This window comes from Talpa europaea (genome assembly GCF_964194135.1).
Source record: "Talpa europaea genome assembly, chromosome: 11".
Classification (NCBI taxonomy): Eukaryota; Metazoa; Chordata; class Mammalia; order Eulipotyphla; family Talpidae; genus Talpa; species Talpa europaea.
Window position 1 is genome coordinate 36,280,387 of NC_140078.1, and position 24,606 is coordinate 36,304,992.

General features: G+C 37.2%; 1 protein-coding gene across 1 annotated transcript in view; it reads right to left on the reverse strand.

Annotated features, from left to right (window-relative positions):
- The window catches only part of RALGAPA2 (Ral GTPase activating protein catalytic subunit alpha 2), a gene marked incomplete at its 3' end in the record, with an annotated part of 286,220 nt that overhangs the window by 223,367 nt on the left and 38,247 nt on the right, over positions 1-24,606 (reverse strand). Inside the window, exon 4 of the mRNA XM_084248454.1 lies at positions 8,999-9,056. Within this exon, the coding sequence (XP_084104580.1) occupies positions 8,999-9,056 (58 nt within the window). The remainder of the gene's footprint in view (positions 1-8,998; positions 9,057-24,606) is intronic.

A 24,606-nucleotide genomic window follows, 5' to 3' on the forward strand; every position in this document is an offset into this window, starting at 1 on the left:
TCTTTTTGTTGATGTGTTGGATAACGTTGATTGATTTTTGGATGTTGAACCATCCTTGTGTCCCTGGAATGAATCCTACTTGGTCGTGGTGAATTATCTTATGGATACATTGCTGGATTCTGACAGCTAAAATTTTATTGAGGATTTTTGCATCAGTATTCATTAGCGAGATTGGCCTGTAGTTTTCTTTTTTTGTGTTGTCCTTGTTCGGTTTTGGTATTAGTGTAATGTTGGCTTCATAGAATGTGTTTGGTATTATCCCTTCCTTCTCAATTTTTTGGAAGAGTTTGTGAAGGATAGGCACTAATTCGTTTTTGAATGTTTGGTAGAATTCATTTGTAAATCCATCAGGTCCTGGGCTTTTGTTTTTGGGAAGGTTTTTGATTACCATTTCAAATTCGCTGCTTGTAATTGGTCTGTTTAGGTGTTCCATTTCTTCTTTATCTAGCTTTGGGTGATTGTAGAGTTGTGGGAATTTGTCCATCTCCTCTAGATTGTTGAACTTGTTTCCATATAACTGTTCATAGCAGTTTCTGTTGATTCTTTTGAATTCTGCTGTGTCCGTTGTGATTTCTCCTCTTTCATTTGTGATCCTGTTTATTTGTGCTTTCTCCCTTTTTTCCTTTGTGAGCCTGGCTAGGGGTTTGTCTATTTTAATGATTTTTTCAAAGAACAAGCTCTTGGTTTCATTGATCTTTTGGAGTATTTTTTTTAGTTTCAATTTCATTTATTTCTGCTTTGGTTTTTATTATTTCTTTTCTTCTACTGGTTTTGGAGTTTTTTTGTTGTTCTTTTTCTAGTTCTTTGAGCTTGAGATTAGGTTGTTTTTTTTTTGAGTTCTTTCTTGTTTCTTGATGTGAGCCTCTATTGCTATATATTTTCCTCTTATTACTGCTTTTGCTGCATCCCATACATTTAAGAAATTGGTGTCCTCCTTGTCATTCAATTCAAAGAATTTTTTAATTTCTTCTTTGATCTCCTCATTAGTCCAGCGGTCTTCCAGTAGAGTGGGCATCAATCTCCATGAGGTAGGAGAGTTCCTTGCCTTCTTTTTATGGTTCATTTCTAGTTTGATGCCTTCATGGTCAGAAAAGATGCTTAGTATGATTTCCATCTTGGTGCATCTGCTGAGTTTGTCTTGTGTCCCAGTATGTGATCGATCCTGGAGAATGATCCATGTGTGCTTGAGAAAATGTGTACTCAGATATTTTTGGGTTTAGTGTTCTGTAGATGTCTGTTAAGCCCAAGCGCTCTAGATCCTTATTTAGAGCTTTAGTGTCTTTACTTATTTTTTGTGTCGTTGATCTATCCATTGTTGATAGTGGTTTGTTGAAGTCTCCTGCTACGTATGTGTTTTCTCTGATGTCTGTTTTCAAAGATGATAACAGTTGTCTGGTATATTTTGGTGCTCCTTCGTTTGGTGAGTATATGCTAATGAGTATTATTTCTTCTTGAAGTATTGTCCCCTTGATCATAATGTAGTGACCGTTGGGGTCTCTCTTTACCTTTTTGAGTTTGAGATCTGTTTTATCTGATATAAGCATAGCTGTTCCTGCTTTCTTTTTTGGTCCATTTGCTTGTAGGATTGTTTTCCATCCTTTAACTTTGAGTCTATTTTTATCTTTTGTAGCTAAATGTGTTTCCTGGAGACAGCAAAAGGTTGGGTTTTGTTTCTTAATCCAGCCTGCGACTCTGTGTCTTTTTATTGAAGAGTTAATTCCATTTACATTTAGGGTTAATATTGATATGTTAACATCTGTATTTGCCATTGTGTTTGTCTTTCCTTTGATTTTATTTATTTATTCTTTCGATAACTTTTTTTTTTTTTTTGACCTTCTTTCGTTGTTACTCGTCCCTCTGAGGTTCTGGCTTTAGGAGTCCTTGTAATATTTTTTGGAGTGGGGGTTTAGTCATAATGAAATTCTAGAGTTCCTGTTTGTCTGGGAAGGTCCTTATTCTTTCTTAATAGAGGAGGGAAAGTTTTGCAGGATAGAGTATTCTTGGTTGGCATCTGCTGTCTTGAAGTCTGTTGACTATGTCTCTCCATTCTCTCCTTGTCTGTAGTGTTTCTTCGGAGAAGTCTGATGTCAGTCTGATTGGTTTTCCTTTGTATGTTGTCTGTTTCTTCTCTCATCAGCTTCATTATTTTCTCCTTGTCTTGGATTCTTGAGAGCTTTACTATTAAGTGTCTTGCTGTATTTTTCCTTTCATCATGGAAGTTTGGTGTTCTTCTTGCTTCTTGTATATCAATTTTCAGCTCCTTCTTCATGTTTGGGAAGTTCTCTTCAATTATTTCCTTGAATGTTTTCTCTGTTCCTAGGTCTCTCTCCTCTCCCTCTGGAATTCCTATAACTCTTATATTTCCTTTCCTCATGGAGTCAGATAGTTCCCGAAGTCTTTCTTCGGTCTTTTTCCTTCATACTTCTCTTTCCTTTTCTGTTTTGGTTCTTTTTATTTCTGTGTTCGAGAGTGCTTATTCGTTCTTCCATTTCCTCTATTCTGTTACCACTGCTTTTTCCAGCATTCTTTAGCTCTTCCGTTAATCCATTGATCTCCTGCATTTTCTTCATTTCCCTCTTTTGGGAATCAATTTCGTTCTTCTGAGCGTTGTTTTCCTTAATGACTTCCATCAGTTTTTTCATCAAGGCCATTTTAAATTCTTTTTCTGGAAGGCTCAGAAGTTCTTCCAAGTCACCGTAGTTGCAAGCTGGTGGGTGTTTTTTGTTTTTTGTTTTTTGTTTTTTTTGTGGTGTGTCTTTTTTCTGAGGCGTTGCTACTTTGCTTGCAGTTTTTCTTTTCCCTGCTGCCTGTCTTCTAATTTGACTTATGCATTTGGGACACTGTGCCATTGGTACTGGCTGGCATCTTTTTGGTGTGGTCTTTCAGGAGTTTCAGAAACTGGCAATCCAAACGAGTCAAAAACTATTATGCCCGAAGTCTAGTGAGGCAGTGGTACTTTGAGTATGTTAATGGTCACTGTCACAGAATCTCTCCTCCTTCTTTGTTTAGTTACAAAGGCACGTCTTGAAGTGCCACAGACTTCCCTGGAGGTGGGGCAGCTGGATTGCACTCTGGGTTCCAAATCTCTGGATCCTCCTCTGGGCTCTGACTTCCTGCCAGGTGGGACCAGACTTGTGGGGGCTTTCAGCTCACCTCTGACTGCGCAGGGAACCTTCTCCCTCTGGCTCCATGGGGAACCTTCTGCCATATTCAAGTAGTCTTTATTGAAGAAAGGTCCCTGTTCTAAAATGGCGCTTTGGAGACAGGCACACTCTTCTTTGTGCCCGGTATGCCCCAGCCATGGGTGCCTGCTCCCCCTCTGGGCTCAGACTGCTGGTCAGAAGGGGCCTGGCTTGGGCAAGCTTCCCAGCTCACCTCTGACTCCTCCAGGAGCCTTCTGCCAGTTTCAAGCAGTCTTAACTGAAGAAAGGTCCCTATTCTAAAATGGCGATTTGGAGACAGGCACACTCTTCAGTGCTCCAGACTGCTGGCCAGAAGGGGCCTGGCGTGGGGGAACTTCCCAGCTCACCTCTGGCTCCTCCGGGAGCCTTCTGCTGGTTTCAAGCAGTCTTTATTGAAGAACGGTCCCTATTCTAGAATGGCGATTCGAAGACAGGCACACTCTTTTGCGCGCCCGGGTTTACTGATTGAAAACCTTTAGAAAGCAGGTTTCCTGTCCCATACTATGTACAGTACCTGTATTCAATAAATATTTGCCAAATGGGTGGAAAGATATATAATATCTATCTATCTATCTATCCTTTTTCTTTAGAAGAGCTGGAATGGCTGAATCTTATAAAGGTATATGTTTAATTACCGGTTTGTTTTCCAAGGTGGTCTTACCATTTTATAGTCCCACCATCAGTGTGAGAATTCCAGTTACTCCACTTTCTTGTCAACCTCTAGCATGATCAATATTTTTATTTTAGTGGTAGTGGTATATTATTGTGGTTTTAATTTGCTTTTCTCTAGTGAGTAAAGATATTATGTATCTTTCATGCACTATTTGCCATTTGTATGCCTTTGGTGAAATCTGTGTTGTAAGTGATTGCCCATTTTTTACAATGAGAGTTTTTTTCTTAATATTGACTTTTGAGAGTTCTTTATGTAGTCTGGATATAAGTATTTTATCAAATAAGTGACTTGGAAATACTTTCTCCCAATCTCCGACTTATCTTTTAATTTCCTTAAATTGTCTTTTTAAGATTACTCATTTGAATTTTGATGAAATACAATTTATCAATTTTTCTGTTATAGATTGTGCTTGTAGTGCCATGGCTAAGGAATATTTGCCTAATCCAAGATCACAAAGATCTTCTATGTTTTCTTCTAGAAGTTCTGTAGTTATATATTTTATATTTAGGTCTTTAATTTATTTCTGATTAAATAATAATTTATTTGGTTATATATTATTAGGTCTTGGTAAGTTTTTTGTTAATTTAAAATTCATCTAGTGGACTATTGCTCCCTTGTGAGTAGTGAGTTATTGCAGTGTTAGAAAATGTGTGTCCCTGTTCCACTGGCAGCTGTCAACACATCTTTCATACCAGTTCCCCAGAGGGTGTTTCTCTATCATCTTACCCCTTCCATAGTATTACTGCCATTGCTTATTAATTCAGTAAACCCTCAAAACAAACACATGTATAACTTCAGTCTTGTACTGATGCCACATGAGTACATTATGGGTGCCACAGCCTGCCCTGTATCAAACAACTAGTTTGCTGATAGGCCATTCTTTGTCATCTCCTCATTTGATGTCAGCTCAGTTCTCACTATTACTGAGAAAAGGCTTCAAGCAGTCACTTTTATCTGCCATGATTACTGCACTAAAAATTCTATAAACAAATCCTTTTATTTATAATCAGTAATGGAAATTAACAAATAGCACACATCACAGATGATGAGTGTTGTGTCAGTCATTTCCTTACTCTTATTCTCCAAACATTACTTGAAGCAGTACTTCCAGATACTTAAAATAAGGAATCAGTGTTCACTGAAAAACTCAAGAGTTTAAATATGCTTTCCATCTTCTATGATTTACAGCAAGGAACCAGTCTTAAAAACCTTAAAGAGAAACTATTTTTTCCCTCTAAAAACAGTGTAAAGGGCCTCCCTCGTGGCGCAGCGGTTGAGCGCTGGGTTGCGAAGCTGCCTGCAGCCTCTACAGCGCCGGTTCAATCCCCAGCTGCTCCCCAGCCACTGGAGGAGGGACCCACATGGCGCGCAGACTTCTCCTGCCACCCCCTGCTACCCTCAGCAGTGTACTTCGGTCCTTCTGCCTGCTCTGCTCCCCGCTCGGGCTCTGGTGAATTCTCTCACCCTCCCGTGCTTCTGACTGTACCCAGTGCTTGTATAAATAAATAAAAAATAAATCTAAAAAAAAAATAAAATAAAATAAAAATAAAAACAGTGTAAAGAAAAATAGAATGTGTGTGTGCACAGATGAAACAAGCTGATGTGATGAGAAACAGACTTAAAAACTGTGGCAGCTGATATTTCAAATCAGTTTACTCTGTTTCAGGATTGGCCTGAGGGCTTGTAAGGTGTGTAGAATATGGGAGTTGCTCTTATTTAGGTCTCTATGCCTAGCAAAGTTGTCATCTGTAGTGTGAGACAGGAAGCAGTGTGTAAACCAAACTTCAAGGTTTTAACTCAGAGGATTATGGCCACTAACAGCTGCAATAACATTTAAAAGTTTACACAGAGGGCCTCCCTGGTGGTGCAGCAGGTTGAGCACAGCGCTGTGAAGCTGTCCACAGCCTCTGCAGTGCTGGTTCGATGCCCGCCGTCCTCGGCACAACCTGCTTGGCGAGCAGACCTATCCTGTTTCGCCCGCTGCTCCCCTCAGCAGTGTATTTCGTCAGTCTGCCTGTTCTGTTCCCCGCTCTGTCTCTGGTGAATCCTCTTACCCTCCCACACCTCTGGCTGTACCCCAGTTCTTGTCTAAAAAAAATAAATCTTTATAAAACTATATATATATATATGTAAGTTTATATAGAACACAGCAGTGTTTTTCCTACTAAATAAGAGATACTAGGTATCTAGAATATATAAAACCTAAAACAAGGACTATTACATACCTAGAATTTCAGGCAATGACTGGTGAAAATATTCCTGCCCTAGTCTCAGAGACTTTGCAGAATTCAAGATGCCAAGGTTAGTTTCTACAATTAACTTGGTCAAGACTTTCAGTGATAAACGGTAAGTCTTAATAGATCCAACAAACTGAAAGAATGCAAGAGGTACAGTGAGTAACTACTGTGAGTAACAACGGTGAGTAACTACTGTGAGTAACAACAAACTGGAAAGAATGCAAGAGGTACAGTAACTAAAAACATGTATAGAATTATAAATCCACAACCCCTTATTGGTAATTTCAAAATCTAAAAGGTTTGGATATGGTGTGATAACACACTTTGTAGACATGTGAACCTATACCCCTAAAACATATACAGTGTTATAAATCAACATTACCTCAATAAACATAATTTTTAAAAATCCAAAAGGCTATGAAAAGAAGCATTTTTTTTATCTGAACTCATGTAGTGGCAACACCTGACTAACCTGACAAAGGCAATCTGGGTTTTGCTCAAGATAAATACTCATATCGTGGGCTACAGAAGTAGTAACTTGCCTGATTATAAGGTGCTGCCCAGTCCTCTGGGGGTGAAAATTATTAACATTGTGCACATCAATGCCCCAAACTGCCATTCTAAACAGAACAATCCTGTTTCCAAAGCATATCTAGCCTGAAGATTGTCATAAAAAGGATGTGAACCTGCCTAACACCGGTTTCCATGCAGTCTGATTAATAAAACAAAAACATACTTATCCAACAAGAACCTTTTGAATCTCCGAGACTAGGGAGGAAATATTTTCACCAGCCATTGCCTGGTTTTAGGTTTTATACACTCTAGATACCTAGCATCTCTTACCTAGTAGGAAAAATACCACTGTGTTCCATATAAACTTTTAAATGTTATTGTAGCTGGTAGTGGCCACAATCCTCTGAATGTTTGATTCAAGCATTAAATATATAAGCATTGATAAATCACAAAGATGATTTTATATACAAATACCCACACTTTATCATACTAAAGCATAATGCACTATGACCATCTTATAAAGCCAGTTTATTCCAGGAGACTGGTACTCTGCAATCTCAATTCAGGATTCACTGTTCTCAGTAAGATGCTATTAAATTAGGTAAAAAGCTGCTTGTTTCAGCAATTTTAAACAGTCCATGTCAAGGCAATAATAATACCTTATAGTGCCTATTAGCAGCTTACTAATAGCTTTGTCACCAATTCCTTCTACAGGATGAAGCATCACAAATCCCTGTATCTCTTTAAATTATACTTTGCATTCAAATTTATTTTATTTTAAATACAAAAGCTCAAAGGCTCAATTAAACATAAATGATATAACAACTCTCTTTTTTTCTTTAAGATTTATTTATTTATACAAGAACCAGAGTACAGGCCAGATGCGCGACAGGGTGAGAAGATTCACTAGAGACAGAACGGGGAACAGAACAGGCAGACTGACAAAATATACTGCTGCGGGAGCAGCGGGCGAGACAGGAGTGGTCTGCTTCGCCATGTGGGATTCTCGCTGTCTCGCTGGGATCGAACCCGTGCTGCAGAAGCTGCGGACAGCTTCACAGTGTGGCGCTCAACTGCCTCCACCACCAGGGAGGCCCCAACAACTCTCTAACTTTTAAGGCAAAACTTTCTTTGCATGTTTAGATTTAAAGATTTAAAGGTCAAGGCGCTATCTTAAAGTACTAATTTATTCAGTTCAGTGGACATATTTAATATGCTTTCTTTATAACATATTACCATTAAATAACTCAGCTTATATAAGAGTTATTTGCATTTTTCACATAAGTAAACCTAAATGTGAGATTCTGAATTCTGGACTATCTATCCACCGATTGTGCCACATTCTTTCGGGTTCTATGTCTCTTACAGTTGATCTCCCACCTAGAAAACCTTTTCCACACTTTCCACACTCATCTTTCAAGTGTCTTTCTTCTTCTTTCTTAAAAGCTTCTTTCCTCAATCACTGTGAATAGAATTGTTTAACTTTCCTCTTTGCAACCATTACATTTCTTTTTTTAGTGGCAATTGTACTGTAATTATTTTTTCACCTCATACCTGCTAGGGCAACCAGCTTATACAAGACAAGGGTGATGAAGTTATTCTTTGTTTTTCCCTCCTAAACTTTGCACACAAATATCTCTACCTCAATAACTATTTGAACATATGAATAATCAAGTAGTTATTATTCCATTAGAAAGGTGTACACCCCTCATATCTGATCATCCGTTTAGGACGAAAAATTTTAGGATATGCCAGACTCTTCAAAGGGGGAAAGACTAAGCCACACACTTTTTAAGCAGAAAATAGAATTCACAATCAATACCACAGGCTACTTCAGTGTACTGTGAATATTCAATTGAGATGTAACATTGTTAGATGTCAAGAGTCAGACAGAAAGGTCAACCATGGTAACTTGCTTTATTTCAAATTCCCTCTTGCTGCCATATCCTAAAGCATTCAAACAGAATTCATTTTGAGTCGGTGTCAAAGGTTTGAAAAACAAGCTATTTTTATAAGTAAAGTGTAAAATTACTTAAGGAAAATACTCTAGATCAATGTTTCTCTAACTTTATGCATACAAGAACTGCCTGGGACTCTTACTAAAAATGCAACTGTGGTTGCATTTGTGTTGGAGTTTGAGATTCTGCATTTTCTAACAAGTTCTCAGGTAAGGTTGATGCTGTTGGTCTAGGAAACACACTTTAAGTAGCACTTTCAAAGTAAGAGACAGCTATATTTTCCTCCAAAATCGAGGTTGGAGTTATCTCAGTTTTAACATACACATTCTAGTTAATATTCTTTGCTATTATCTATCTTGATGGTGTCAGTCATATGAAACATTTAAAAAATGGAAGCAGTCCATATTACCTTTTAAAATTTTTAATTGTTCTTACCTATACTCTGGTAATGCCATCGATAGAAAATTCGTTCAGGTAGAAACTGCAGTATTTTCTATAAAACAAACAAAAAACTAATAAGATATAAAGAGAATAGAAACAACAAATGAAATTACACATTTTCATGATAGGCTTATTTTATATATGTAGATATATATAAATATAAATACAAAAGGGGAAAACTATTTATAATAACATAAATACTATGTTTTATCCTATGCCCCATTTAATATTTTCTTTTACTTGTCCCAGGTAAGCTTACCTCTCTGTACATTTTAAAGAGATTACTGTACCAGGTGTAACTCCCCCTAAAAGAAAATAAGCAAAACCCCTAGAACAATAATTTTATCTTAATCCAATCATAGGCATTTCATAAATATTAAAAGAATAATTTCTAAATGTGAGATTCTCAGATTTCTTCTTTTTCCCATCTGCTTCCCATTTTCATTAAATCACTGAGTCTCTGGACAAGAAACTGAGTTGGGAACAAAGATGACCAACAAAGAAGATAAAACAGCAAAAAATTCAATGGAACAAAAAAAAATGAAATCGGTGGCAAGAATTTCTTAAAGTAAATAGCTAAAAATAACTCTTAGGATTGTAGTTATAACTGTCCTCCCCATTATTGGTAGGTGTATTTTAATAAAGAGCAACTGTATGTTCACAAGAATATCTGTAGCTTTTCTCAAAAAAAAAAAAAAAATCAAACAGAATGACTTTTCTTTCAGTCTAGAACAAGCTCTGGGAAGTTATTTTTGGGAAACAACATTCCTTGTTCTTTATCAGCAATCACCCTATTTTAAAAATTCAGAAATTCCAAAAACTGGTCAAAATACACATTTTTTTGCATTTTCATCTTGGTTATATTTTCACAGAAAAAAAAATTAAGAATAATATCTACTGAAAGGCATGTCAATATAAGACATACTTTTTATGTAGATTTATCTGAAAAACTCCTAATGCTTTCTTCATTTGAATAAATAGTTTTAAAAAAGAAAAAAAATACACATATTGGTATTAACAATGTATCACTAGAAAAATCTTCATTCTAGGTTTATTCAGCCTAATACTCTAATAATTTGAAAAATTAAGGTAAAAAAATTTATATTCATACCTCCTACATAAGTGATATTCCCTAGTAACCAACAAAATGCTTCCTCTATTAGAGCCAGCTTAGAGTTTTGCTTTGCTTTGCTCTGTTATGTTTTGTTTTTTTTGTTTTTGTCTTAACTTTCCAGCTGGGTCAGTAACATACACATGTATTTATTTTATTTGTTCCTACTCAACAATAAAGGAATGTATAAGAACATCTCCTGGGAAAAGCCACAAAGGATAAACTTCCTTCAATCAAAGGTGACTCTAAGTAACTCAGATGTCTCCCTTGACCTGGAGAGGTCCTGCCCCACATTATTGCATGGGTGGTTAACTCCTTTCCGTGTAGGTGGCATTTCAAGCATCACTTCCTCACAGAGGCCTTTTTGAGCACTCTCACTTAGGAGCCTGACTCTCTCCCCGTCCCTCTGATGCTTTCTCCACCACTTGTACTATTGTCTTCACAGCCCTCATTCTTAGTGGGTTTTTTTTTTTTTTTTTTTTTTTTGTGTGTGTGTGTGGGACCCTCGCCAGTGGCCAGCCAGGGAACAAACGGTCGCTGCAGAGGCTGTGGGCAGCCTCACAGCCCAGCGCTCAAACACTGCGCCATCAGGGTAGGCCCCCTCATTCTTAGTTTTAAAGATGTCATTAGTTTACTCATTTCAAAATGCGTATTCTCTCCACCACAGCACAAGCTCCATGACAGCAAGAAAACCTTTACCTTGTTCCCTGATGTATCCCCAGCACGTAAGCATGTCTGGTAGACAGTATATGCTCAACACATACACAGTAAAAGAATTCTGAATGCTTTTTACTTGTGAATTCTGAATTTTATAGGTAATCTCAATCTTTGCTCCTATGTTCATACTAACACAAAATATATATTGTCTTTCCTTATATCTCACTGGATTAACAACGACACTTACATTAAAAAATTTTAAAATGTGTGGTCATTTTTTAATCCCAAACTTAGGGGGGAAAGCAAACAAAAAATAAAAGGTACATAATTTAAAAGAATTGTTCAAGACCAAACAAAATATAAATGCATTTAGTTATATGATTTGTTATAACTTCTCCATACTTTACATCTACAGAGATGAAAATGCTATACAAAGTTTATTTCTGATAAAATATTTACACATATTAATATATACATTAAAATATATGTATATTAATATATGTATTAACATACATGCATTAATGTGTGTCAAAAACATTGATATGTATTAAAATAGTACATGCTTTTATGTACTATTTTGTATGATATTAAAATAGTACATATCTGATCTCATGCTAAAAAATCACTAAAGTCTCTCCTACATTTGCATTTCAGACTTACTCTAGATCATGCTCAGTTGTTATCTTTTAGTCCCATAATTCTAAAAGGCACCTTATTTCTTATTTTACTATGTGATAATAATGATATACACTCAAACACACCTACACACACACTCTCTCTCTAAATACCACCTAGTGAAAAATACCTACATTCTAGATACCAAGCTTGGCATAATATAAACATAAGATAAATATGATTAAAATACTTAGTCTTTACTTCTGAGGGTTTCATGATTAGTGGGCAAGAGATGAAGAAAATATCATTCCCAAAAAAAGATGTCTGAGAGAAGTTTGAATAAGTTGCTATATAGTTGAGGAGGAAAGTAACTCGTATTAGTTGGGGCTTCATATAATGTTACCTGGAAGAGAGGACATCAAGCTGATACTCAGTGAATTAATTAAATTAACCAAGTAAAGACAGAACCAGAAGGGCACATGTGAAGGCCAATAGGCAAAAACAGTATGGTGCCTGAAGAAACACACCAGCAAAAGGTCAGCAAGGTTGACAGGTGGTTAAGATGGAAAGACGTGACTGGAGAGGTGGGTAAAGCCAGAGGTTAATGTTCTCATGGACAGTGTGTAGTCCGTGAACATGTTCTCATTGGAGGTCACTTTAAGATGGCAGAGAAGAGAGGCAGAAATGTCAATGAAATGGCAATGGTAGTATTCCAAACAAGGAATGAAATGGCTTGGACCAGAGTATAAGCAGAGTAAAGAGGATAAGCTGTAAAAGCGATATTCTGGAGGCAAAATAGTCAAAATAAGCAGGTATGGTGGTTATGGTAAATGAAGGACTCAAGAATGATTCCTCTTGGGGAAGGGGGAAAATCTCCAATGGCTTAGTAGATGGCAATACTTTTATCCAAGATAACAAATGCAGAAGGAATGCAGAACTAAAGCATATCAAGTTGGTTCTGAACATCCTAGAATTTGAGATGTCAATGACGACTATCTTAGTGGATGTTGATCTAGCAACTGAATACATGGATCTGGTATGTAGAAGCATAATTTGGATGGTATATGTTGTGCGGCAGCTGAGGATGCATGTATATAAGATCGTTAAGGAGAGAGTTTAGAATGAGAAGATGATAGGAAACCCTAGAGATAACAGTATGTTGAAGTTCTCTTAATAAGGTAAGAATCAAGAGGTTAGAGCAGAAGCTAGAGACAAAATGTGTGCAGGTCAAAGGAGAAAATTTTGATGTGCCAGGTATGTGTATTTGTTTGAAAGTCTATTTTTTTGAAAGACTAGAAATATTTATGATTATTAATATATACAACTAGCTAGAAAAGTTAAAAATGCCAGAAAATGTGTGGAAAATGAATGCCACAAAACAAAGCGACTTTAGTAATAAATCAGTTTAATAAATCAAATGAGTCCAATCTTACCTACTGCCTGGAGAACTCAAAGTCTTTGTCAGTCAGACACCAAATGCTAGACAGGATGGATTATTTATAATTTGTGCAGAGGCAAGTGGTTCCTTTGGGGGCAGAAAATCAAAATAGGCCTTCACGTTGCAATATACAACAAAATGACATATAGGTAGATAAGAAACAAAAAGAACTAAGTATAAAACTGGACTATGTTTTGTTATGACCATTACATTAAGAAAATAAGAATTTAAAAAAGAGTTCTCCAAGAAAGCATAGATCTACCAACAGAATGTAAACCTGAATATCTCTTGAGTTATAGAAGACAACATAGACTGGAGAACCCAGAAAGCGGTTTATAGATTACTGGAAAACAACACAAATAAAGCGGTAGTACAAAAAAAAAAAAAAAAAAAAAACCACCAAAACAAAACATAAAAACCTAAAGACTCTAGAACTGAGAATAAGGATCAGGGTCTCGGCAGTTTGGCTGCTGCCAAGCCAAGCCAAGCAAGCAACTCCAGATAGGCAGCTGAAGGTCTCCCACCTCGGAGAGACAGCCTCCACACAAACCCATGTTTTAGAATTCTTTAATTCATACTATCTTTTCACTAAAAAATTTACTAGAGCCTCATTCAATATATTTGATAATGAATAATAATTATTGCTGCTTGAATTCTCTGGAAAACAGAACTGCAGGGGGAATTAAGAGTGACAATGCTTTATTGGGGGGTAACATCTATGAGAGAGAAATGAGGAAAAGAAGGATTGGGCAGGAGCCTCAAACCACCACACGAAGTTGACAAATCACTGCCAACATACCCAATGATGCAAAGCAAAGAGAGCCCATTAAGAGCAGCTCCATATGCCTGAAAATGGCTCAAGTCTTATATCACTGTCTCACCCAGTCATTGACAGAGAACTGCAATGAGAGAAGTGTTCACCATGGCTGGAGACTGCCAGCTAACCCCAGTCTTTGCAGTGGGGCAGCAAATTCTTTCATGAAGGAGAATGTGAGTAACATCTCTCTGTCTGCCACAAAAAAATCTTCAAATGTTTAACTAGAACATTCTCACAGTTATTAAGAAACTGAAATACTAAGAGAAGTGAACCCTACTTCAGGGCACTGCTTCTCATTGGTGGGTTCCTGGATCACACTGACAGAAGCCAGAGTCAACTAAGTCTGCCCAAAGTCTTCCTGTCCCTTTCCATGCAGCTCACCCTCACTTGACTCAGTGCTCTACTTTCTCATGTGTTTTCCTCCAAGGGAACTTGGTACGCCATCATAGCCTAGGATTATCTTCTGATGCAATTTTGTGACTAAATTTTAAAACTTTGTAGAATAGATGCTGGAAAAATTACTCTAAAGATTCGGGATAGTGCTTATCTTGAAGATGAGTGTTTGGCATTCCTGCTATTCTTCAGAGCTTTGCTTTAGTCAGGAAACCAATTTTGCACCAAATCATATTTTTCAGCATTCTGAAAGCCTTCTTGATTTAGGATTATTTTCTTAGCATGTAACAACAACAACAACAACAACAACAACAACACAAGACCTTTTTAATATAAAGAAAGAATTATTCAGACAGATGAGGTGGACTGAGACACCAGAACACCATCAGTCAGCCACAAGCCTTCTTGTTCTGCGGTCAAGTCTACCATCCTCGCCTCTTCTGAATAAAAGTTTTCTGATTTACAGAAAGGATGGGCTCCATAAACACTAAAAAATAAATTTAATAAGGTTTGGATATGAAGCATCATGTACAATATCTGAGGTATTATGAATATTGCCATAAGAAAAGAATCTTATACAATAACTCAAAGGCTGAAACATTTCCCCCACCGAGGCTCCTTTTTGAACCCAAATATTACAAGGGCCATTTTTTTATGCATTAAAGTATATGAGGTCAATAAAAACAAAGTCCCACACTACCATCTGTGTCTACATGCTAAGCCTGTTCCTCAAAAAGTCCCAGATGAACCCTACCTTTGCTGAAGCAAAATACAATATGGCATTTTCACTGCAGCTGATATTCTAAGCTATACTACTGTGAATGCCACATAAGCTATTGACATTTTGTTTGTAGTTTCACTGGAGAGTAAAATTTAAAAAAGAAAATTCAGGAAAGCCACACAGTGTGAATAAATATTACTTTTCTGAAAAACACATGGCTCTATTTAATGCTCAGTGCTCAGTGGCATCTATATGGTAATCCATTATAGCACACTCAAAATCAAAATTAGGTATTACAACTGATCAGCACATCAGGGAATCTGTCATTCTTTTAACTGATTATCCATAGTTCTTTTTTCTTCAGAACCACGGCATGACCAGGAATAATGTGAAATGCAAGCTGGAGTTTATACAAGATGCTATAATGTACTTTAAAACTACTGATCTCAGTTTAATTTCGGTGGGAAAAGTCTTTTTCTTTCACATTATTATCAGATGATTACAACATACCCTAACAGATTCATACTTGATTTCAATTCCACTTAGAAAGGCAGGGCAGTGAGGACTGAGTTACATATTACACACTAACTCATACAAGGTAATCTACTAAAACAATGACCAACTAAATCTATGATGTTCCAAAGTAGAGAACAGTGTGAAACAACTTTCCTTGAAACCGGCTGCATGACACAGGAAGTAGGTAAAGAAAATTTTACAAAAGGTGAAAATGGAAAGTTTAGTTTAAAAGAACAGAAGTCTTAGTTACTTGACCTGCTCAGTAATAAATGTTCAACAAACTTATGATGAGCGCTAGGAAGTTAGAGTAAAGGAAACATTCTGTGAATGCCTGTGCCACCAGTACAATCTGGTTTCAGAACCCACATGAGTGAAGTCTGGTGGCTTGAACACTTCCAGGTGGACCTAAAGAGGGCAATTTGCTCTTCAGCTAAGGACTGACCACTTACCTCTTCCTAAAAGCACTCAACTTTCTGATGAGGATAAAATATTTTCACTGAACTCCAGATCAACAGTTTCTTGAGACCTTAAAATTTCAGAGGAACTGAACTAAAATAAGGAAATACATAATGTTAAAATGCTTAAAAAGTTATACTTTTCTTTGCATGCCAGCAATCCTTTCCAGGATAGTACATTATCCATCATATCATAAATTGTGTTGTTATTGAGGAAGGACATCCATTTTCATCTTGTGACATCCCTTTTCATTACCTCCTGAGAAAGCCCCAATTTAACCACACCTCTTACCACATCATTCACCAATATGCTTCTCAGCTAGACAGGCACAGAGCCCACTCTACTACAAATGCTAGATTCTTTGAGAGAAGGGACTCCCTATGAGCCACCTTGTTATCACCAACACCGAGAACAGGCACAAAATGTACCTAACAAGCAATGCATGTATAAAAAGAATGAATGAAAAATGAAAATAGACAAAGGAAATTCTAATGTTAGTTCATTTGTACAGGCAGACAAAGGAAATGCCCAAATTTAATGGATAGCATCCTACTCTAACATGGTAGAAACACAAAACCTGATAAATAGGCACTTGATAAATACAAGTGAAAATAGAATTATGCTTCCAGACATTACAGTAAATCTTAATACTTGATTAGATCACCATTTGAAAGGCAGTATTTTTCTTGGCTAATGAGGATAATAAATATTTCAAAAGAGAGACTTAAAATATAAGGCAAAGACATCTAAAGTAAATGTAGAATGTGTTGGGTTGTTGGAAAAGTCATAATGCATTTTTCATGACATTTCCAATAACCCAATAATAAAAAGGGAGAGACATCCAATTTCTCCCTCCTTTATTTTATAAATCAACCATGTTGAAAACCCTGAATGAACAATTAAATCCCAGAAAGAACAAAAAGAATTTCATTTACAAACAAAACACTTAGAAGAATTACTGCTCCAAGCAGAGGTATGGAGGAGGGGAGATCAAGAATGCAGAACATACCTTGAATGTGCAAAAAGGGAGATCTATCACCCTTTAAAAAAAAAAAGGAAATTTCTCTCCTGAAATTTGCTGAAAGAAAAGGGTCATTTTTTAGAATTGCTGATGCATGTTCTGAAAAGATCCAAGAGGAAATGAATTTTTTTAATCTAGAAAAATAAAAGAAGTAGATGCACAAATCAGTAACATTCTGAAATCATAAAACATTGCAGAGGTGAAAAACAGAGAAATCATTAATCTAGAGTCCGCCACAGTGTCCCCCACTGTAACCCTGCCATAGGATATGGAGCATCACAAACCTTGCCAGAAAGAAAGAAATTCAGTATAAATATCTAGACATACCACATTTTTGCAGTTGTAAATTCAATATGTAATTTAAAATTCCACACAAATCTGAACCAAAAAAATAGATTACCCACAAAATAACAAAAGCCAGGCTGACTTTAGTTTTTTCCTCTACAACATTAAGCTCCAGAAGACAATGTGGCCAACAACTTGCTGGAGGCCAGAGTAGAAATGGGCACCACAATACAGAGAGAAATGGAGAACAAAAGATCCAAAGCAGACCAGGTGCCCACATAAGAATCCAGTGCATTATAACGATAGATAAAGTAAACTAGCTACTGCAAAAAGCAAATTCAGAGTCCTGAGAGAAAAATGATTACAGCTCAAAAATTCTCTCATTTTCTTAACATACTATGTGATTCATAGTCCAGCAAATATGGAGGTTAATTAAATAATCCAAAAACAAAGGTACGGTGTATAAATACTGTGATAGCAAGCTATAGTTATGTAATTGGAGTTACCATAGTTGTTAAAAAATAGAGTAACAACCCGCGCTGCAGAAGCTGAGGACAGCTTCACAGCACTGCACTCAATCCACCATACCACCGGGGAGGCCCCTATCTTATTTTCTACATATTTTATGATTTCAGGTCTTAAAATGATTAGTATTTTTGATTAATGTTAATGATTAATATTTTTGCTATTTTATTTTAATAATTTAATACTTTTTAATATTTTCAGAAAACGTCATACTGTTTTTCATAGGGGCTACACAATTGTACTATGAAGGTTCCTTTTTCTCCACATCCTAATACTTCTTGTTTATAGTCTTTTTATATAGGCCATTTTCAAAGCTGTGAGATGGATTTGATTTGCATTTTCCTGATGATAAGTGATGATGAGCATTTTTCCATGTGCTGTATGTAGGCTATACATATGTCTTCTTTGGAGAAGTATCTGTTTAGCTCTTTTGCCCATTTTTTTCATTTTTTTAATATTTTTATTTTTTGAGTTATATGACTTCTTTGCAGATCTTGATTATTATTAGTCAGATGTATAATGCAGAATAGTTCTCCCATTCAGTTGGGTGTCTTTTTGTATTAATGATAGTTTCTTTAGCTCTGCAGTAACTTTTTAGTTTGATGTAGTCCCAATTTGTTCATTTATGTTTTTGTTTCCCTTGCTATTGGGAGTCAAGTTCCCGAAGATATCCCTGGAGCCCAAGTTGTGCACTGTTTTGTCTATGTTATTTTCTTTTCTTTTTTTTTAAAGATTTATTTATTTTTATACAAGAACTGGGGTACAGGCTAGAGGCGTGGGAGGGTGAGAGGATTCACCAGAGACAGAGCAGAACTGTCAGACTGAAATACACGGCTGAGGGGAGCAGCGGGCGAGACAGGAGAGGTCTGCTGCGCCATGTGGGTATCTTGCTGGCCAGCTGGGATTCGAACCCGCGCTGCAGAGACTAAGACAGCTTCACAGCATTGCGCTCAACCTGCTGCGCCACCGGGGAGGCCCCTATGTTGTTTTCTATATACTTTATGATTTCAGGTCTTAAATCCAAGTCTTTCATCTATTTTAAGTTACTATTTATATATAATGTGAGAGAGTAGTATAGTTTCATTCTTTTGCATATGGCTATCCAGTTTTCCCAGCACCATTTGTCAAAGAGTAAGTTTTCCTTTCTCCAGTGTATACTAGGCTTCTTTGTCGTAGATTAACTGTCCAGGTAACTGTGGTTTTATTTCCAGGATCTCAGTTCTATTCCATTGAGTTATGTATCTGTTTTCATTCTAATACCACACTGCTTTTATTATTACAGTGCTTTGTTGTGTAGTTTGAAGTCTCTAAGTATATCTCCATTCTTGATCTTTTTTGACAGGATTGCTTTTGGCTATCTGGAGATTTTTGTGGTTCCATACAAATTTCAATAATGTTTGTTCTATTTTTAAAAGAATTTTATTGATACTTTGATAGGGATTGAATTGAATCTCTACATTGCTTTGTATAAAATGTTAATTCTCTAAATTCATGAACAGGGAATATCTTTCCAGTTCTTTGTGTCTTCTATTTCTTCTAACAAAGTCTTATAGATCCTTCACTCCCTTTGTTATTTATTTGTAGATATTTCTTTTTGAAGCAATAGTAAATGGGATTGTTTTCTTTTTTAAAAAATATTTTTTTAAGATTTTTTTTTATTTGTTTATGCATACAAGAATTGGGTGTATGTAGGTCAGAGGTGTGGAGGGTGAGAGGATTAACCAGAGACAGAGTGGGGAGCAGAACAGATGGATCTACTGAAATAAAGTGCTAAGGGGAGCACTGGGTGAAACAGGAGAGGTCTGCTGCACCATGTGGGTCAGCTTCCTGGGGCGGGGGTGGGGGTGGGGGGATCAAACTCATGCCTCAGTGCTGGTGATAGCTTGATGTTGCTGACACTTTAACCCCTGAGCCACCAGGGAGGCCAAAATGGGCCTGTTTTCTTGATTTCTTTCTCTTCTAGTTCATTGTTTGCATACTGGAAAACAACTGATTTTTGTAAATTGATCTTACTGCCTGCCACTTTACTGTACTGGTTTATTATTTCAAATCTTGATACCTTTGCCTCTTCTTTCCAAGTTTGGATTCCTTTATATCTTTCTCTTGTCTAACTGCTTCCAATACTTTATTGAATAGTGGTGAAATGAACATTCTTTTTTTTTGTTTGTTTTTTTTAAAGATTTATTTATTTATTTATACAAGCACTGGGCACAGTCAGAAGCGCGGGAGGGTGAGAGAATTCACCAGAGATAGAGCAGGGAACAGAACAGGCAGAAGGCCTGAAGTACATTGCTGAGGGGAGCAGTGGGCAGCAGGAGAGGTCTTTGAGCCATGTGGGACCCTCGCAGGTGGCTGGGGATCGAACCAGAGCTGCAGAGGCTGCGGGCAGCTTCGCAGCCCAGCTCTCAATCGCTGTGCCACCAGGGGAGGCCCGAAATGAACATTCTTGATGTGTAATTGATCTTAGAAGAAAAGCTTTCAGTTTCTCATTATTGACTATGATATTAGCTGTGGGTTTGCTATATACGGCCTTTGTTATGTTATGTGTGTTCCTTTTATCCCTTTTTAGGGTTTTTAACTATAAAAAAAAGTTGATTCTTATGCAATGCTTTTTCTGCAGATTGATATGATCATATGATTTTTATCTTCCCTTTCATTGATGTGGTGAATTATAATGATTGATTTGTAATTGTTAAACCATCCTTGCATCCCACTTGCTCATTTTTTGGTCATTATTCTTTTTATATATATATTGTTGAATTGGTTTGCTTAATTTGTGTTGGGGATTTTTGCACTTATGTTCATTAGGAAAATTAGTCTGCAATTTTCTTATTTGGGATGGCCTTATCTCCTTTTGGTGTCAAGAATGACACTGGGGGCCTCCCTGATGGTGCAAGGGGTTAAGACGCAACCTATGAAGCTAGCCACAGCCACTGTAGCACGAGTTCAATCCCTGGCCAGGGAGCTACCCACATAGTGCAGCAGACCTCTCCTGACTCGCCCGCTGCTCCCCTCAGCTGTGTATTTCAGTAAATCTGTCTTCTGTTCCCCACTCTGTCTCTGTCTCTTATCTCCCATACCTCTGGCCTATACCTTGTATGCATAAATAAATAAATCTTTTAAAAAAAGAGTAACATTGGATTCATGAACTGTATTTGGAAGCATTCCCTTTTTTTTCAATATTTTGGAAGAATTTGAGGAAGAAAATATTAGTTTCTCTGTGAAGGTTTTACAGAACTCACTAGTGAAACCAGATGGTCCTAGGATTTTGTTTTTGGGGAGACTTTTAATTACTGTCTCAATTTCCTTGTGTGTAGCTGGCCTGTTCAGGTTTTTATTTTTTCCTCTTTCAGTGTCAGAAGGCTGTATATTTTAAGGTTATTCAACTTATTGTACTTCTGAAATGTCTGTTTTAACTTCTTTTTCATTTCTAATTCTATTTATTAGCATTTTCTCCCTCTTTTCTTTGTAGGCCTAGATAGTGGTTTATCTATATAGTGAGATTTTAATACATTCTTTGACAGATAAAACAGGCCATACAGCACAGTACAACAGATTTGAATATACTAAGACTGGTTTAATGCATACATACACATATATACATACATATATAGAGAGAAAAAAATTATTTCTCTAACATTCAGGAAACATTTACCAAATGATATTTTTCTCAGTTATATGAACAAACCCTCAAAGGAGAATTGCAGATATCACAAGCAGACCCAGTTTAGCACTGAGAGTTGAAACTAAAATATCCTCAACTACCTGAGGAATTTTTAAATTTTCTGAGTAATACTCAAGTTAAAAATAGAAATTATTAACAATTTAATTTAACACAAAATCGTCTCTAAGTAGTGCAAATCACCAAGCTATAGACTGGAATTTGAACTAGTAGTGCAGACAATTAAAACAAATATTCTCTGAATCAACCATGTATTTGGTTCATTAATAAGTATTTTATGAAATATCCTTTTTGCTCCAGGTACCACGCAAGAAATGAGAAATAGAGATATAGACCACTTCACTGTTCCTGCTCTAAAATCTATAGCCCCAAGATGCAAAGGCAAAAAAATCAAGGATGTCAGTATGTGCACTAAGAAGTGAGTATGGACAAGGCACACCTGCAAAGGGAAACTACCCTTGAAATGAATCCCGAAGGATACACAGGAGTTGGCCCAGCAGAGAAACAACAAAAGTCCTGCTATTAATTGGGACCTTTGCCAGTGGAGCTGACAGAAGTAATATGGGTGACAAAGAATAGAAAAGGCAGAAACCAGATCAGGAAGGACTTTGAATAATTCCTTAGGAAGGAATTAGACCTAACGATATGGGTGTCAAAATTACATTATGTAGAGAACATTTTAGGTGGGTGAGGCAGACAGGAAGAAAGATGTCGGGGGTGGGAGTGACACGGGGCATGGGAGGAGACAGGCTGAGGTTCTGAGCAAAGAATGAAGCTTTAGACAAAAGTTGCTATCAAAGAATACCAGCACACTATGTAAAGAACCATGGAAGAGAGTAAAACACCATCAACATCGATCAAAGAGACAGATACACATAGGAACAACTATTACTAGGTATTAAAGGCGCAATTTCAAAAACTTGGAAGCTAAGGCTATTTGATAGACTGAAAGAGGTTATTTATTCACTTTGCTTAAGATCATACACAAGTCTAACCTCCTTTTAAAAGAAAATCAAATTGTACAAGACCCTTCACTTCTAATGAAAGAACATCCAACAATCTTCACAAATCCCCAAATTGGTTGCACATGTGGTTTTGCCCTCAATAAAGAACTCACTAAAACACTCAGGAAGAGACTTCTTTTCACGCAAGGATCTTACATGGACGACCTCAGTCACAACCATATATGCCATGCTCTTCATTTCATGCAAGCTTTTATTTTCTAGCTAAAAACTTCCACATTTTTCAGATCTCTTATTTTGATAAAAGCACAAGTTGAATGTCTTTTCTGTGACACTTTTCACACACACACAAAAATTAATTCTTAGAGAGTTTCGAAGTAAGTGATGAGTAGAGAAATAACAAAGTCTCAGTGAGGTGCCACCACATAGTCCCCACCATCCAAGAAACTCAGAGGATGTAAATGTCTGCCTCAGAATAATTAGGAAGTGTTGGCCCCGCCACCAACTTTATTCAGTAATGCTCAAGGTCTGTAGCAGCAGCTGGTGTACTGCAGACTTCAAGACAGACTCTTCCCCTTCCAACTTGTCCAGTGTCACAAGCACATCAAACACTAGGTGTCACTCTATAACAGCCATCACACTATGTACAAATAAAACCAGCCATGGTAAATTTACAACATACCACACATTTGTATAATTTCCCAGTAAATTTATTTTAAAAAGTCAGCTCATCCAAATTGTGTTAATGCATTGATCCCAATCAATTGAAAGAGAGATAAAAGTTCTTTGCCTATCTTCTGCTGTTGTAACAATAAACACACCATGCTCAAATTTTCATCAATTTCTGTATGCTTAGGACTGATGTGATTTCTACCACGTGCTCTTAAGGGGTTTTGAGAAGCATTTGCTAATGCTGTCCCAGGGCACCTACACTTGAAGGTGTCAGTTGCCTACAAGTCGAATGACACACTATGTGAGAGGGGCCAGCATGTTAGGAAGCCCTGGGCACCTGGGCTGCGACAACAGATAATCACAAGAATGTAATTTCAGACTTCCACAAACATCTTGTCTCCACTTTCCCTTTGCTCAAGGTGAACTGTGTAACTCAGTATATCCTGTTGGATCAATCCCAAGTGTTTCACCAGTAAGCCTCAAGGCATAAGGAAACACCCACTGAAGTTTTTTTCAACTCAGACACTTATATTTAACAAACTATAATATGACAACCAAATGTTAACCATGTAATAATGCATTCAAAGACTCTCCATAAAAGAACTAGATCCTTATATTTTATTTCAATATTCTGGTTTACAGAGATCATAACCATTTCATGATCAAAAGCAGATATCAGAATAAGCTGGTGCTATAGGAATAAAGGTCCTGAGCCCTGTGTTTTATTATTTCTCTAGTCTCCATTACCACACATAGCACCATGAGATGTTACTGAGCTAACTCACCACTACAGGTAACACATGAGACTACAGAGAAAGGGCTAAACTGGCCACCCAGCTCTCTATGATCCCCACTCAGGAATATTACAGAGTAGATCACACCTGCCATAACAATAATGATATCATCTGGGACTGTCCCCAATCATGGGCTCAACATTAATAAAAAAACAAGTACAACTAAGGAAACCAGAACAATTACATGCCTCTATTATCATCTCAAATACATATAGCACATTAAAATATATTCCTGTGCCATAAAAGAGACCCAGTACCATGGTCAAAAAAACCAGTGACGGGCCTCCCCGGTGGCGCAGCAGTTGAGCACTGGGTTGCGAAGCTGCCCGCAGCCTCTGCAGTGCCGGTTTGATCCCCGGCTGCTCCCCGGCCACTGGAGGAGTGTCCCACATGGCACGCAGACCTCTCCTGCCGCCCACTGCTCCCCTCAGCAGTGTACTTCGGTCCTTCTGCCTGCTCTGCTCCCTGCTCTGGCTCTGGTGAATTCTCTCACCCTCCCGCGCTTCTGACTGTCCCCAGTGCTTGTATGCATGTATGTATAAATCAATCAATCAATCAATCAATCTTTAAAAACAAAACAAAACAAAACCAGCGACATTGATTTTGCTGCCAACTAGATTTTAGAACAGTTTTTTTTAATGAAATTTGACACTGGCTCTTTCTCAGTCATTTAGAATTATGAAGCAGAAGCTACATTCAATTTTGGAATCATTCTTTTAAAAGAAAAAAAATCCATTGAAGCATCCAAATATTTGAAATCCTTAATAAGAACTTAAATTCCAAGGATTTAAAAAGAATCTGTTTTTCTTGCTCATTTTATTTGTTCTTGTCCCTCCTCCACTCAATAACAGTAAAGTGGTCCTTATGGGAAAAAGCAATAAAAAGCAATAACAACATGAGAGGTTTGTGGAAGGAAGTCCTTCTCCTCAGGGAGGAG